Genomic DNA, 15,072 nt, shown 5'->3' on the forward strand with positions numbered 1-15,072 from the left:
AAGATGGGATGTGGGCTGTCAAATGAGTGCAGAATAGTGAGTGATTGAGGATGTTTGGTTTTGTTTATTCTTTCTGGGCCCAGTGTGTATGTACTAGCTGTGGTGCCACTTCTGATCCTCTGCCTTTCATCCAGATGGTCCACTACATCTCTACCACTTCTCTTTGGTGAGTGTTAATATGGTTCCCTGTTTGTGCTCCTGGTCACTCCTTCAGATACTGGGCTTTAACCGAAGGCATTAGACTTAACATCCCTGTTGATTAGTTGGTAGTACATTTAATTGAAAACTAACCTGTTTTCCTTATTTCCTCTCGTTCTTCCCCTTGTCTTAGGCTCAGTTTTGACCAGCAAAATTGAAGGAGGAATGGGAGTTTTATGAGCTTTGGAATTTGGGATGGGCAGAGACACTCATTGTGTTTGTGGGATATTGAGGACTGGTCAGGACAAGAAGTGGTGGTCAGAGGAAGAAAGTCAAAGCATGTGAGATATAGTGTACTAGAATGATTTATTTGATTAACTCTTTTTGATACCAAAACCATCCTTCTCCCCCCCCCCCCCCCCATCTTAAAGCAATCAAGCTATATGTATGCTGGAAAGACGAGAAAAGCCCTCACCGAGCATGTTTGGTGAGCTGCTGCAGAATGCCAGTACCATGGGGGATTTGCGAAACTGTCCGGTGAGTTAAGTCAGAGGTAGGGTCTGAAGCAGGAAGGGGAAACCCTGGGGTCATTGGAAATGAGTCAAAACTAATTGTAAACAATCAAACTAGCCTTAAATATGTATTTCAGAGTAATTGTGGGGAGAGGATTCGGATTCGCCGTGTGTTGATGAATGCTCCACAGATTATCACAATTGGACTGGTGTGGGACTCAGACCATTCAGACTTGGCAGAAGATGTCATTCACAGCCTAGGAACCTGTCTTAAGTTGGGCGATGTGAGTGTTACCTTTATCTCTAACAATAGTGTTCTTTTTTTTACCTCCAGGGTCATTGCTGGGGCTCAGTGCCTGCACCATGAATCCACTGTACCTGGAGGCCATTTTCCCATTTTTGTTGCCCTTGTTGTTGTAGCCTTGTTGTGTTTACCATTGTTGTTGTTGATGTCATTCATTGTTGGATAGGACAGAGAAATGGATAGAGGAGGGGAAGACAGAGAAGGGGAGAAAAAGATGGACACCTGCAGACCTGCTTCACCACTCGTGAAGCGACTCCCCTGCAGGTGGGGAGCCGGGGGCTGGAACGGGACCCTTATGCTTGTCCTTGCACTCTGCACCATGTGTGCTTAACCCATTGTGCTACCGCCTGACTCCCGATCCCCCACTTTCTGACAGACGAGGACACAGGTGATCCCCCAGCCCCCTCCACTAGAAGGCTAGCAGAGGGAAAGCCATCGCAACAATAGTGTTCTTATGTTTTAGTACTGCTCGAGGATAGTGAACACTGAACTTAAAATATGTCCCAGGTGATAGCTATTATAGGCAAATATGGTTATATATATTCATGAATATACATTTATATACATGTACATACTCATATCTTCTTTGGGTGAGTGACAAAAGTCTTTTTAAAAGAAATGGAATGGCCTTAGTTGTAAAGACAAGGGAGGCGGAACTTAGTTACTGATAAAAATAAACCAGGGGGCTGAGAGGTGGTGTACCTAGTTGAGTAAACACATTACAGTGCACAAGGACTTGGGTTTAGTCCCTGATTCTTACCTGCAGGGAAGAAGCTTCACAGATGTTGAAGTAGTGTTGCAGGTGTTTCTTTTTCCCTCTCTATCTCTCCCTTCTGTCTCAATTTCTCTCTCTATCCAAAAACAAAAAGCAAACAAAGAGAATAAATGACAACAACAACCAGTTTCCAGAGTTATCCTGCTCTGCTCTCCTCAATAGTTGTTTATACTCATGTAGAGTAGGGAGGGCGTATTCAGTCATGGGAGGTAGTCAGGTTAAAGAAGTGAGCAAACTAAATATAGCTACTATGGGACATGAAGGACAAAAAAGTTACTGACAGTAAATATCTGTGTCTGTTGAAAAGACAGTGAAGTAGCTTGGAAGGGAATTTAATGCCTTTCTGTGCATCTGTTCAGGGAAATAGTGAAAATACTTAAACCTGAGGTCTTTACCTTATCAGCTCTATGTCCTAATGTTGACTTTCTGTTGGTTCAAGAGAACCTGAAATTGGTTTCTTTTCAGTTAGTTTTTCTCTGTGACTATCCAGTGACTAAGGAGATCTTTTTGTTGCTGTGATAGTAGGACTCTGTGATATGACTGCTTTTGGTGAACTTTTAATTTTTTTTCCAGGTGGAGAATGAGGGAGGGGAGAGAGAGAGAGAGAGAGAGAGAGAGAGAGAGAGGACAAACACATACCTCAGCGCTTCTCTGTTTCCCATGAAGCTTCCCCTTTGCATGGTGCGCCAGTGTGGTGGCTGAGAGGTTTACGCAGCTTCTGTGCATGGTAAACTGCACATCTCCTGGGTGATCTGTCTCCTGACTCCTGTGTTTTGTTTGTTTGTTTTTTAAGTTACTAAACTGTAACTGAGAATGAAAAAACTATCTCCCATTTTATTTTAGGTCTTTTCCCCAAAGAATCTCTAACTTGAATAGGCTCTGCCTAGTAAAGTATCCTTTTCCTCAGTTCCTGTAGCATACGTATTATGTGTAGCTCTGGTTGTATTTTATTTTTATGATTATTTACTCAATTAAGTTTCCCAATGCCAGAATAATTTTCATCAAAACCTACCTACCTTCCTTCCTTCCTCTCTCCCTTCCTTTCTCTTTTATCTTTATTTTTTTATTAGTAACTTAATATTGATTTAAAGAATTATAAGATAATAGGGTATAATTCCATACCATTCCCACCACCAGAGTTCTATATCCCCATCCCCTCCATTAAAAACTGCAGTTGTTCTCCCAAAGGTTGGCTATTATTTCTTTTTTAAAAATTTTTTAATTATCTTTATTTATTGGATAGAAACAGCCAGAAATTGAGAGTGAAGGAGGAGATAGACACCTGCAACCCTGCTTTACCACTCGCAAAGCTTTCTCCCTGCAGGTGGGGGCCAGGTGCTCAAACCGGGGTCCTTTCACACTATAACATGATGCTCAACCAGGTGCGCCACCACCCAGCCCCGACTATTATTTCTATCTCTCTCTCTCTCTCTCTCTCTCTCTATATATATATATATATATATATATATATTTTTTTTTTTTTTTTTTTTTTTTTCCTCCTCCAGGGTTATTGCTGGGCTCGGTGCCTGCACCATGAATCCACCGCTCCTGGAGGCCATTTTTTTCCCCCTTTTGTTGCCCTTGTTGTAGCTTCGTTGTGGTTATTATTATTGCCCTTGTTGACGCAATTCGTTGTTGGATAGGACAGAGAGAAATAGAGAAAGGAGGGGAAGACAGAGAAGGGGAGAGAAAGATAGACACCTGCAGACCTGCTTCACCGCCTGTGAAGCGACTCCCCTGCAGGTGGGGAGCCGGGGGCTCAAACCGGGATCCTTATGCTGGTCCCTGCGCTTTGCGCCACATGCGCTTAACCCACTGCGCCACCACCCGACCCCCATATCTCTCTATTTTTTATTTATTTATTTATTCATTCATTTATTTATTTATTTATTGCCCTTGTTGTTTTATTGTTGTAGTTATTATTGTTGTTGTCGTTGTTGGATAGGACAGAGAGAAATGGAGAGAGGAGGGGAAGACAGAGAGGAGGAGAGAAAGATAGACACCTGCAGACCTGCTTCACCGCCTGTGAAGCGACTCCCCTGCAGGTGGGGAGCCGGGGTTCGAACCGGGATCCTTATGCCGGTCCTTGTGCTTTGCGCCACCTGCGCTTAACCCGCTGCGCTACAGCCCGACTCCCTTCTCTATATTTTTTTGCCACTTTTTTCCTATGACCCTGCACACTCTTCCTTTCTTTTCTTTCTTTTTTTTTTTTTTGCCTCCAGGGTTATTGCTTCTGCTTGGTGCCTGCACCAGGAATCCACTGCTGATGGAGGCTATTTTTTTCCCCTTTTGTTGCCCTGCTTGTTTTATCGTTGTTGTGGTTATTATTGTTGTTGTTATAGATGATGCTGTTGTTGGGTAGGACAGAGAGAAATCAAGAGAGCAGGGGAAGACAGAGGGGGAGAGAAAGACAGACCTCCAGACCTGCTTCACCACTTGTGAAGCAACTCCCCTGTAGGTGGAGTGAGGAGGGGGCTCTAACCAGGATCCTTATGCTGGTCCTTGGGATTCTTGCCTTGTGCACTTAACCTGCTGCACTACTGCCCAGTCCCTCACCCCCACTCTTCCTTTCTAACTCACACCTACACTTACTAATACTTCTGAGTGTCTTTCCTTTTTTATTCAAAGCATTTATTTATTCCCTTTTGTTGCCCTTGTTGTTTTATTATTATTGTAGTTATTGTTGTTCAGGACAGAGAGAAATGGAGAGAGGAGGGGAAGACAGAGAGGCGGAGAGAAAGACACCTACAGACCTCTTTCACCACTTGTGAAGTGACTCTCCTGTAGGTGGGGAGCTGGGGGCTCGAACCTGTATCCTTCAGCTGGTCCTTGCTGTTTGCGCCACCTGCACTTAACCCACTGAGCTACCCCTCAACTCCTGTGTGCTTCTTTTTTTCCTCTCTTCTTTCTCTGGGTCCTGATGGAATTGGCCTTCTAGTTATCTTTCTCTAATGTTTATCCCCCTCTGGGAGTATATGCCAAAATTCTTTATGGGGTGCAGAAGGTAGAAAGTCTTATCTTATGTAATTGCTTCTCTGGGGGACATGGAGATTGGCAGGTTGGTCCATACCCACCCCCAGCCTGTTTCTATCTTTCCCTAGTTGGGTAGGGCTCTGGAGATTTATTATTATTATTTATTGATGTCGTTGTTGGATAGGACAGAGACAAATCGAGAGAGATGGGGAAGACAGAGAGGGAGAGAAAGACAAGACACCTACAGACCTGCTTCACCGCTTGTGAAGTGACTCCCCTGCAGAGGGGGCACTGGGGGCTCAAACTGGGATCCTTAGGCTGGTCCTTGCGCTTCTTGACTTGTGCACTTAACCCGCTGTGCTACCGCCCGGCCCTCTGGAGTATTATTTTTTTTAACAGAGCACTGCTCAGCTCTGGCTTTTGGTGGTGTGGGGGATTGAACCTGGGACCTCAGAGCCTCAGCATTAGAGTCTGTGTTTTGTAGCATCTAGGAAAGTGCTGCGCATGTAGGAATTGAAATGCTGATAATCAGGAGGTAGCGCATATGATCCCGGTTCAAGCCCCTGGCTCCCCACCTGCAGGGGAGTCGCTTCACAAGCGGTGAGGCAGATCTGCAGGTGTCTATCTTTCTTTCCCCCTCTCTGTCTTCCCTTCCTCTCTTCATTTCTCTGTCCTATCCAACAACAATGACATTAATAGCAATAATAACTACAACAATAAAACAATAAAAACAACAAGGGCAACAAAAGGAAATAAATAAATAAATGCTTTAAAAAATCTAAAAAAGAAATGCTGATAATCAGACAGGTCATATTGAACCCTCCTAAGGGCTTTCTTGTTTTTTGTTTGTTTGTTTGTTTTTATAAAATGGAAACACTGACAAGACCGTAGGATAAGAGGGGTACAATTCCCACCACCAGAGCTCCGTATCCCATCTACTCCCCTGATAGCTTTCCTATTCTTTATCCCTCTGGGAGCATGGACCCAGGGTCATTATGGGGTGCAGAAGGTGGAAGGTCTGGCTTCTGTAATTGCTTCCCTGCTGAATATGGTTGTTGACAGGTCGATCCATACTCACAGCCTGTCTCTCTCCCTGAGGAAGCGGGGCTCCAGGACACATTGGTGGGGTCATCTGTCCAGGGAAATCCAGGGCTTTCTTAATACCTATTTAGGGACTCAGCAGAATTATTTATTTGAGGGGTTAGCTAGTAAATCACTTTTTTTTTTTTTTTTTTGCCTCCAGGGTTATCGCTGGGGCTAGTGCCTGCACTATGAATCCTCTGCTCCTGGAGATCGTTTTCCCCATTTTTGTTGCCCCTGTTGTTATTGTTGCCATTGCTGTTGTTGTTGTTGGATAGAACAGAGAGAAATTGAGAGAGTAGGGCAATATAGGAAGAGAGAAAGATAGACACCTGCACAACTGCTTCACCACTTGTGAAGTGACCCATCTGCAGGTAGGGAGCTGGGGGCTCAAACTAGGATCCTTGTACCCATCCTTGTGCTTCCCGCCATGTGTGCTACTGTCCACCCCAGTAAATCACTTTTTAAACTTGAGATTACTTTGCTTTTTCAATCTTTATTGGTTTTCTAGTGATAGGCTCTAGCAAGAAAATATCAAAAGGTATGAAGAAGCTACTACCATACCATTTTCCTGTTACTAGTCTTGCCTTTTGTCTTCATTTTGCCTTTTGGGGTACATTTCTATGACTAATATTAATCACACAAGTAAGAAATCATACACTACAAAGCAGTAAGCAAAACAATAATACCTTAATTAAGAAATGATGGGGGAGGGTGGCGGAGACCTAGTCTACTGAGAGCAAGTGTGAGTGATTATGTCACTGGCCATTTCTTTTCCTTTTTCCCCACAGCTTTTTTTCAGAGTAACAGATGACCGGGCCAAGCATTCTGAACTGTACTTAGTAGGAATGATTTGTTACTATGGAAAACATTATTCTACATTCTTTTTCCAGACAAAAATCCGTAAATGGATGTATTTTGATGATGCTCATGTCAAGGAGGTAGGATTATTGTTATTACTATTATTATTTTTTTAGATCTCTGAGATAATAATGGTCATGGTGGTACAACCATGTAAATGCACTAATCCCATAATACCACACACTTAAAAATACTTAATATTGCAAAATTTGTATATTTTATGACAAACTTTTATGCACATTTTAGAGTGAAGTCAGGGCCTAAGAGATCTCCCTGGATCAATTTTCTCATTTAGAGAGAGAGAGCTCCTTGCACTAATTTCTTATTCATTGAGAAAGAGAAGAAAAGACAAAGAAATCCATAGCCCTCCAATAAAATGATTTAAAAGAAACGAAAAGAGAGAGCAAGGGGAGAAATACAACCCCACCATTCATGGAGTTTCCCCAGTGCCATTTAGGATGCTCCCAAGGAATCCAGGGCCTCATGCATAGTAAGGTATGCACTGTACTAGGTGAACTATCTCTTGGTTACTTAGCACAATTTTAAAAAGCTAACACACACACACACACACACACACACACACACACACACACACAATTTGTGAACAAGTCCAATCAATTCCTACTTAGCTGGGTCTTCTGGTAGACCCTGGGTTACTTCTAAGCCTCCACAGTGGTTCCTTAATCACCAGGTTGAGCTGAGTTGACTCCTATATACCTGGCACTCTGTCAATCTGACAGATGAGAGGAGAGGAGAGGCAGCTCAGTTTCAATCTTCATTTCTTTTTATAGTTTTTCTTTTGGTGGGTAAGGTCTCACTTTTTTGCAATTCCATTGCTGCCAGACTGATTATATATATATATATATATTTTTTTTTTCCATCCTCTTTATTTCAGATAAAGGAGCTAAACCTTTCTTGAAGTGTCTGGTGATCAGATAAAAATCAAAGATTAATTGATTGCCTTAAATTTAATTTTAATTTTTTAAAAGACTTTATTTATTTATGAGAAAGATAGGAGGAGACAGAAGGACCCAGACATCACTCTGGCACATGTGCTGCCAAGGACTGAACTCAAGAACTCATGCTTGAGAGTCCAAAGTTTTATCACTATGCCACCTCCCAGACCACTAAGTTTCATTTTTATAATTTTAATGCCTACCTACCAATTTATTGAATTTATGAGTTTGTCAGTCTTCTCTTCCTAAATAGGTAACAAGTCCTAGAGGGTATGATAAGTTTACTTCCCAATATTTTATCTGGATTTCTTGCCATACATTTAGCACAATTCACAGTTGGCAAAGGTTTTTTTTTTTTTTTTTTTTTTTTTTTACTAGAGCACTGCTTAGCTCTGGCTTATAATGTAGCAGGGGCTTGAACCTGGGACTTGATAGAGCCTCAGGCATGAGAGTGTTTGCATAACCATTGTGCTATCTGTCCCCCACCCACAAAGTTTGTTTTTTTATGTTAAAAGTTAAGAAATTATTTGGGTGTGGCTAGGTGGTGGTACACCTGACTGAGTGTACATGTTACAGTGTGCAAGGAGTTCAGTTCAAATTCGGTCCTCAACTGCAGGGGGAATCTTCATGAGTGCTGCAGTTCTCACTCTTTCACTCTCCCTCTCTTACCTCCCGCTTCTCTCTAAATCTCTCTCTGCTTCTATCCAATAAATAATAAAATTAAAGAGAAATTGTTTAAAAAATGTAAACAAAATTTATTTGAGTAAGAAGAGTTTAATACCTAAAACTTTATAGAATTAACATGAAATTCAGAATTCCAAATCTTGAAATTATTAGTAGCTAGTATTTCAGGGCTGCTAGATAGTCATTTTCTGATTATTATCTCCCGGAAATATATTATGTTGGACTATCATGATATAAAATGAATACTGGAAACTCTTATCTAAACCAGAGTCTATGCCTGAAGTGACTTAGGTCCTCTACATGAGTTAAGAAGCCCCCTTTTATATATAATAAGTTGACCAGCTAGAAGAATGCTAATTATAATCCATACCAATCTATTGATCTTAAGCTGTTACCTATAAGTAGTAAAGTCATTGTCAAGCTCCCTAATTATCTTCTTTGTCTTTTCCCTTTTTTGGTGTTATAACTCTCAGCATCTCATATATAGGATTGTCAGAAAAGTCATGAGTTGTTTTTTTTGTCTGTTTTTTATACAAAAATGCTTCCTAACTTCCAACAACCCAATAATTTCTTCAACTTTAAGTTTTTTATTTGAAAAACAATGCTTCTTATGGTTTATATCTAAAAAGCATATAAATATACTTTAATTAAAATACTAATAACTCAGCTATGAATTTATGGGACATCTATTATGAAATAAGCACTATGCTAATTATCTAACTTCAGAAAAGCATGCCATTACAGAGAACCTAGTGGGGGTTGTATTGTTATATGGGAAACTGGGGAATGTTATACATGTACAAACTATTGTATTTACTGTTGAATGTGAAACATTAATTCCCCAATAAGAAATTTAAAAGAAAAAGAAAAGCATGCCATTTAAGCATGTGACTAGCTGAAGTTTAGAAGGTGGGCGGGGGAATTTGATTGCATTGTAGTTTCTATAGTTATTTTTTTGTTGTAGTAGTTATTATTGTTGTTATTGATGTCATCATTGTCGGATAGGACAGAGAAATGGAGAGAGGAGGGGAATACAGAGGGGGAGATAGACACCTGCAGACCTGCTTCACCGCCTGTGAAGCGACTCCCCCGCAGATGGGAAGCCGGGGGCTGAACCGGGTTCATTAGGCAGGTCCTTGCACTTTATGCTATGTGCGCTTAACCCGCTGCGCTACCTACCGACTCCCCTCCATAGTTATTCTATCACATTTCTTCCACTGTTTAGAGGTTGAGTTACTGTATTTAAAAGGTTGCTGATTCTAGAGTTGAGAGGGTAGTTCAGCTCTTTAGTCTAAGCAGTTCACAAAGTTACTTATTCTGAGAAATCTGTGAGATAGTTGTTTGATTTTTAGCTTCATGAAAGTGATTTTTTTTTTTTTTTTTTTTGCATCTCTAGGGTTATTGCTGGGGCTCGGTGCCTGCACTACGAATCCACTGCTCCTGGAGGCCATTTTTCTCCTTTTGTTGCCCTTATTGTTTATCGTTGTTGTGGTTATTACTGTTGTCATTGTTGGATAGGACAGAGAGAAATGGAGAGAGGAGGGGAAGACAGAGAGGAGGAGAGAAAGATAGACACCTGCAGACCTGCTTCACCGCTTGTGAAGCGACCTCCCTGCAGGTGGGGAACCGGGGGCTCGAACCGGGATCCCGAACCGGGATCCCTATGCGGGTCCCTGCGCTTTGCGCCATGTGTGCTTAACACGCTGCGCTACCGCCCGACTCCTCCCTTTTTAAAAAAAAAGATTTTATTTATTTATTAATGAGAAAGATAGGAGTAGAGAAAGAGCCAGACATTACTCTGGGAGATATGCAGGGGGGATCGAACCTTATGCCAATCCTTGCACTTTGCGCCACTTGGGTTTAACCCGGTGCGCTACCGCCCAACTCCCTCTTTCTTTTTTTAAATATTTATTTATTCCCTTTTGTTGCCCTTGTTGTTTTACTGTTGTAATTTTTTTTTTTTTTTTTAGTTGTTTTGTTTTGCCTCCAGGGTTATTGTTGGGACTCAGTGCCTGCACCATGAATCCACTGCTCCTGGAGGCCATTCCCCCCTTTTGTTGCCCTTTGTTGTAGCATTGTTGTGATTATTATTATTGTTGATATCGTTCATTGTTGGATAGGACAGAGAGAAATGAAGAGAGGAGGGGAAGACAGATGGGGGAGAGAAAGATAGACCCTGCAGACCTGCTTCACCGCTTGTTATGCGACTCCCCTGTAGGTGGGGAGCTGGGGGCTCCAACTGGGATTTAAGCGGGTCCTTGCACTTTGCGCCACCTGCGCTTAACCCGCTGTGCTACCGCCCAACTCCTTTTTTTTTTTTTTTTTTAAAGATTTTATTTATTTATTAATGAGAAAGATAGGAGAAGAGAAAGAACCAGACATCACTCTGGTAGATAATGCTGCAGGGAATCGAACTCAGGACCTCGGGCTTGAGAGTTCAATGCTTTATCCGCAGTGCCACCTCCTGGACCACTATTTGTCTCTTTCATTCCTTCTCTTTTTGCTTCAAAAAATAGAACCAGAACATATGTTTTGAATTGTGAATGTGAAGTGTAATTATGATGTTCTTCTGGTTGTTTCTGGTTCAGATTGGGCCCAAATGGAAGGATGTGGTGACCAAATGCATCAAGGGGCATTATCAGCCTTTGCTGCTGCTTTATGCAGATCCCCAGGGCACCCCAGTGTCCACACAGGACTTACCTACCCAAGTTGAATTTCAGTCATACAGCAGGACGTGCTATGATAGTGAAGATTCAGGTGAGCAATCTAATTCCATACCACTACCCCCTCAGTGTGATCACTGAGCACATACTAAATCAAAACCTATTTTTGAGAAATACAATTTATTAATATAAAATAAACCTATTAATATAAGAAAGGATTGCCAACTTATGCTGAAGCCCAGGTAGTGCCAAGCTTTATATTTTCTTGAACCTTTAAGAATGGTTGCTTAGGGGGCCGGGTCATGGAGCACCTGGTTGAGTGACATGTTACAGTGCCAAAGAACCCGGGTTCGAGTCCCTGGCCCCCACCTGCAGGGGGAAAACTTTGCGAGTGGTGAAGCAGGGTTGCAGGTGTCTCTCTGTCTATCTCCTCCTTTCCTCTCGATTTCTGGCTGTTTCTATCCAATAAATAAAGATCATTAAAAATAAATAAGTAAATACAAAAAAAAGAATGGTTGCTTAAATTACCTGACCCCAATTCAGAAGTGAAAAGTTTATTTTATTGACTTAGACTGAGATAGTAAGTTTGTGAGGTCCTTAGTATTTGGTGTTATTGTATTGATTAAAAGGACTGATTTTTTTTTTTTTTTTAATTGTGGTGAGTCTACTAGGGAAAGATAAACAGACTGGGTGTATGGATCAACTTGCCAATGTCCATTTCCAGCAAAGAAGCAATTACAGAATACAGACATCCTTTTTTCTATACCCACCCAAAAAGAATTTTGGTCCATACTCCCGGAGGGCGCTAAATGTTAGGGGAAGATGACTCGAGGGCTCTGAGCTCCAATTCCATCAGGACCCAGAGAGGGAAGAGGAAAGAAAAAACACATTTGGATGTAGTAATAGGTGTAGCTGTGACTTAAAATTTGAAGTGAAGGCAGGATTTTAGGGAAAATAGATAGATAGATAGATAGATATTATAGAAATAGTAATCAATCCATTATCTGTGACCTTGGAAGAACCACTGCAGTTTCCATTGGAGTGAATGGGGACACAGAACTCTGGTGGTGGGAATGTTATGGAATTGTACCCTGTTATTATGTAATTTTGTAAATCACTAGTAAAAAAAAAAAGAGCTAGAAACCAACAAGAAAATAAAGGCACATCTAAACAAGGGAACATTTTACAAAACATAAAGCGAAGAAAAACATTTAAAGACATTCCAAGAGATTGCTTTAAGCTTAAATTTTAATTTAGGTATGTCAAAATTTTTCTAATTAAAATTAAAGTAGTTGAAAGCTCCCCCCCCGAAAAAAAGTTGTTTCCTATGTCAAAGACAAGGTTGGATCGAATATCTTAAATTATAAAAATATATAAATAGGGAGTCGTGCAGTAGCACAGTGGGTTAAGTGCACATGTCACAAAGTGCAAGGACCAGAGTAAGGATCCCGGTTTGAGCCCTCAGCTCTCCACCTGCAGGGGAAGTCGTTTCACAGGCGGTGAAGCAGGTCTGCAAGTGTCTGTCTATCTTTCTCTCTCCCTCTCTGTCTTCCCCATCTCTCTCCATTTCTCTCCGTTCTATCCAACAATGATGACAATAACAATAGCAATAATAACTACAACAATAAAAAACAAGAACAACAAAAGGGAAAATAAATACATAAATAAATAAAAAGAATAGAAAAATATATAAATAAAAAGGCAAGGTTTATTTTAAAAAATTTATTTATTTCCTTTTTGTTGCCCTTATTTTTATTGTTGTTGTTATTGATATCATTGTTGTTGGATAGTACAGAGAGAAGTGGAGAGAGGAGGGGAAGAAAGAGAGGGGGAGAGAAAGACAGACACCTGCAGACCTGCTTTACTGCCTGTGAAGTGACTCCCCTGCAGGTGGGGAGCCGGAGCTTGAACCAGGATGTTTCTTTCTTTTCTTTTTTTTTTTTTTTAAAGATTTATTTATTTATTTAAATGTTTATTTATATATTTATTTGACAGAGACAGAGAAATCGAAAGGGAAGGGGAAGATAGAGTGAGTACCTGTAGTACTGCTTTACCACTTGCAAAGCTTTTCCCCTGCAAGTGGGGACCAGGGCCTTGAACCCAGGTCCTCGCACATGGTAACATGCACATTCAACCAGATGTGTCATCACCCAACTCCAGTTGTTACAGTTTTAAAACAATTAATGAGGCGGATAAAGACAGACTAGAGCATCACTCAAGCACATTGATGTTGGGGATTGAACTTGGGCCCTCATGCTTGACCTAAGGCTTTATCCACTGAGCGACCCCCTGGCTTGTAACCTTATATCCTTTATATATGTAGATGTGCTTAGTGATAGGGGAAAGCCCTTGATGGAAAAAGTGAGAGTAATAACTAATATTTACAGAGGACTTGCCATGTGTCAGACACTGTGCTAAGTATGTATTGCATTTAAACCTCATACTCCTGTGACATCATTATCCCCATTTTCTTGACCAGACAGTGGAAGTTTAGATTGTAATTTGCTTAAAACCACATCACTGTCTAACTGCAGTGCAAGCTCTCTTGGACCTGTCTGCCTCCAAAGACTAAAGCCCATTCACTTAATTCCACTGAGCTTCAAATCTGAAAAGGGAGAATACATACACATTATGTTCACCTACAATATATCTGGACACATAGAATATACTGACATATATATATATATATATATATATATATATATATATATATATATATATTACTAGTAAAAAAAGTTAAGGTGATATTGGCTTATAGGACTGTATATGTTTTAGGAGTAGTTCCACTATTATTTTAAATGTTTGTTGCCATACTATGCTCATCACCAAAGTACCAATAACCCTTTACCACAGTCCACTGGACACATTCCCCCCACCTTTTCAACCCTCTCCACTTTGTCCTTCATAGCCTCAAAGTTCAAAAGGATTGACCCTTACTTAACCGTAATGTAAGGATATTAATAAGTCCAACATGTCATTTGAGTTACTACAGAGCTAGTCATTTTGTTTGTGCAACAGTGATACTTTTCAGTTTATGAATCACTTTTTTACTTCAAATTAAGTTGTTTGAAATATAAGTTATGTTTTTAGATTGGGGGATATCATAATGGTAGTACAAAAAACATTCAGACCTGAGGCTCCTGAAGTACCAGGTTCAGCCCCTGGCATCACTATAAGGAATAGGGGAACAATTGTGTATTTTAGGACTCATTATCTAAATCTTTTTACAACTTTTTTCTTTTTTATTTCCAACCACCCCTCCCTTTTAAGGTTTTCTAAAAACAGGTTTTTTTTTTTTCTTATTATCTTTATTTATTTATTTATTGGATAGGGACAACCAGAAATTAAGAGGGGAGGGGGTGATTGAGAAGGAGAGAGACAGAGACACCTGTAGCATTGTTTCACCACTTGTGAAGCTTTCCCCCTGCAGGTGGGGAATGGGAGCTCAAACCTGGGTCCTTGCACACTGTGACACTTGTGCTCAACCAGGTATGCCACCACCTGGCCCCCTAAAAACAGTTTTTCATTGTGAAAAAGCAAAAGCGAGGTAGTAGGGACAGAAGTGGAAGAAATTGTTATGTCATTGGGTTATCTGGAAAGTGGATATTGGGGAAAATGTATCTGACATATCCTTTCCACTCTTCCATCTTTTTTCCTTTGTTGTCATTATTTTTTTCTTTTCTCACTTTTTTCTATATGTGTATCCTTCCTTCAGGGAGGGAGCCTTCCATCTCAAGTGACACTAGAACAGATTCTTCCGCGGAGAGCTGTGCCTACAAACACTCCCACCATGAGTCTGTCGTCAGTCACTTCTCTTCTGATTCTCAGGGGACAGTCATCTATAACGTGGAGAATGATTCCATATCTCAGAGCAGTCGGGACACAGGTAGGGCTTAAACAGTGGTTTGCCTGCTTCTGTCCTGGAGTAGATGGTTTCCCTAGAAAAAGAACAGGAACAAGACAGAATGTGATAGAAAAGAGGGCAAAGTAGGGTAGGGGAGATGGCATATTTATGTAAAGAGACTGTCATGCCTGAGGCTTCTAATTCCTAAGCCAGAGCTGAGCAGTGCTCTGGTTAAAAAAAAAAAAAAGGAGGGAAAGTACAGGATTTGGGTAATTAAATATG

The 15,072-nt window shown here is 40.9% G+C and overlaps 1 protein-coding gene across 1 annotated transcript in view; it reads left to right on the top strand.

The window, feature by feature from the left end:
- The window catches only part of USP54 (ubiquitin specific peptidase 54), a 127,648-nt gene that overhangs the window by 79,245 nt on the left and 33,331 nt on the right, over nucleotides 1-15,072 (top strand). The window contains exons 6-11 of the mRNA XM_060177791.1: nucleotides 84-166; nucleotides 570-675; nucleotides 788-934; nucleotides 6,574-6,723; nucleotides 10,872-11,040; nucleotides 14,662-14,832. Coding sequence (XP_060033774.1) covers nucleotides 84-166; nucleotides 570-675; nucleotides 788-934; nucleotides 6,574-6,723; nucleotides 10,872-11,040; nucleotides 14,662-14,832 — 826 coding nt within the window. The remainder of the gene's footprint in view (nucleotides 1-83; nucleotides 167-569; nucleotides 676-787; nucleotides 935-6,573; nucleotides 6,724-10,871; nucleotides 11,041-14,661; nucleotides 14,833-15,072) is intronic.

Source organism: Erinaceus europaeus, chromosome 1 (genome assembly GCF_950295315.1).
Source record: "Erinaceus europaeus chromosome 1, mEriEur2.1, whole genome shotgun sequence".
Lineage (NCBI taxonomy): Eukaryota > Metazoa > Chordata > Mammalia > Eulipotyphla > Erinaceidae > Erinaceus > Erinaceus europaeus.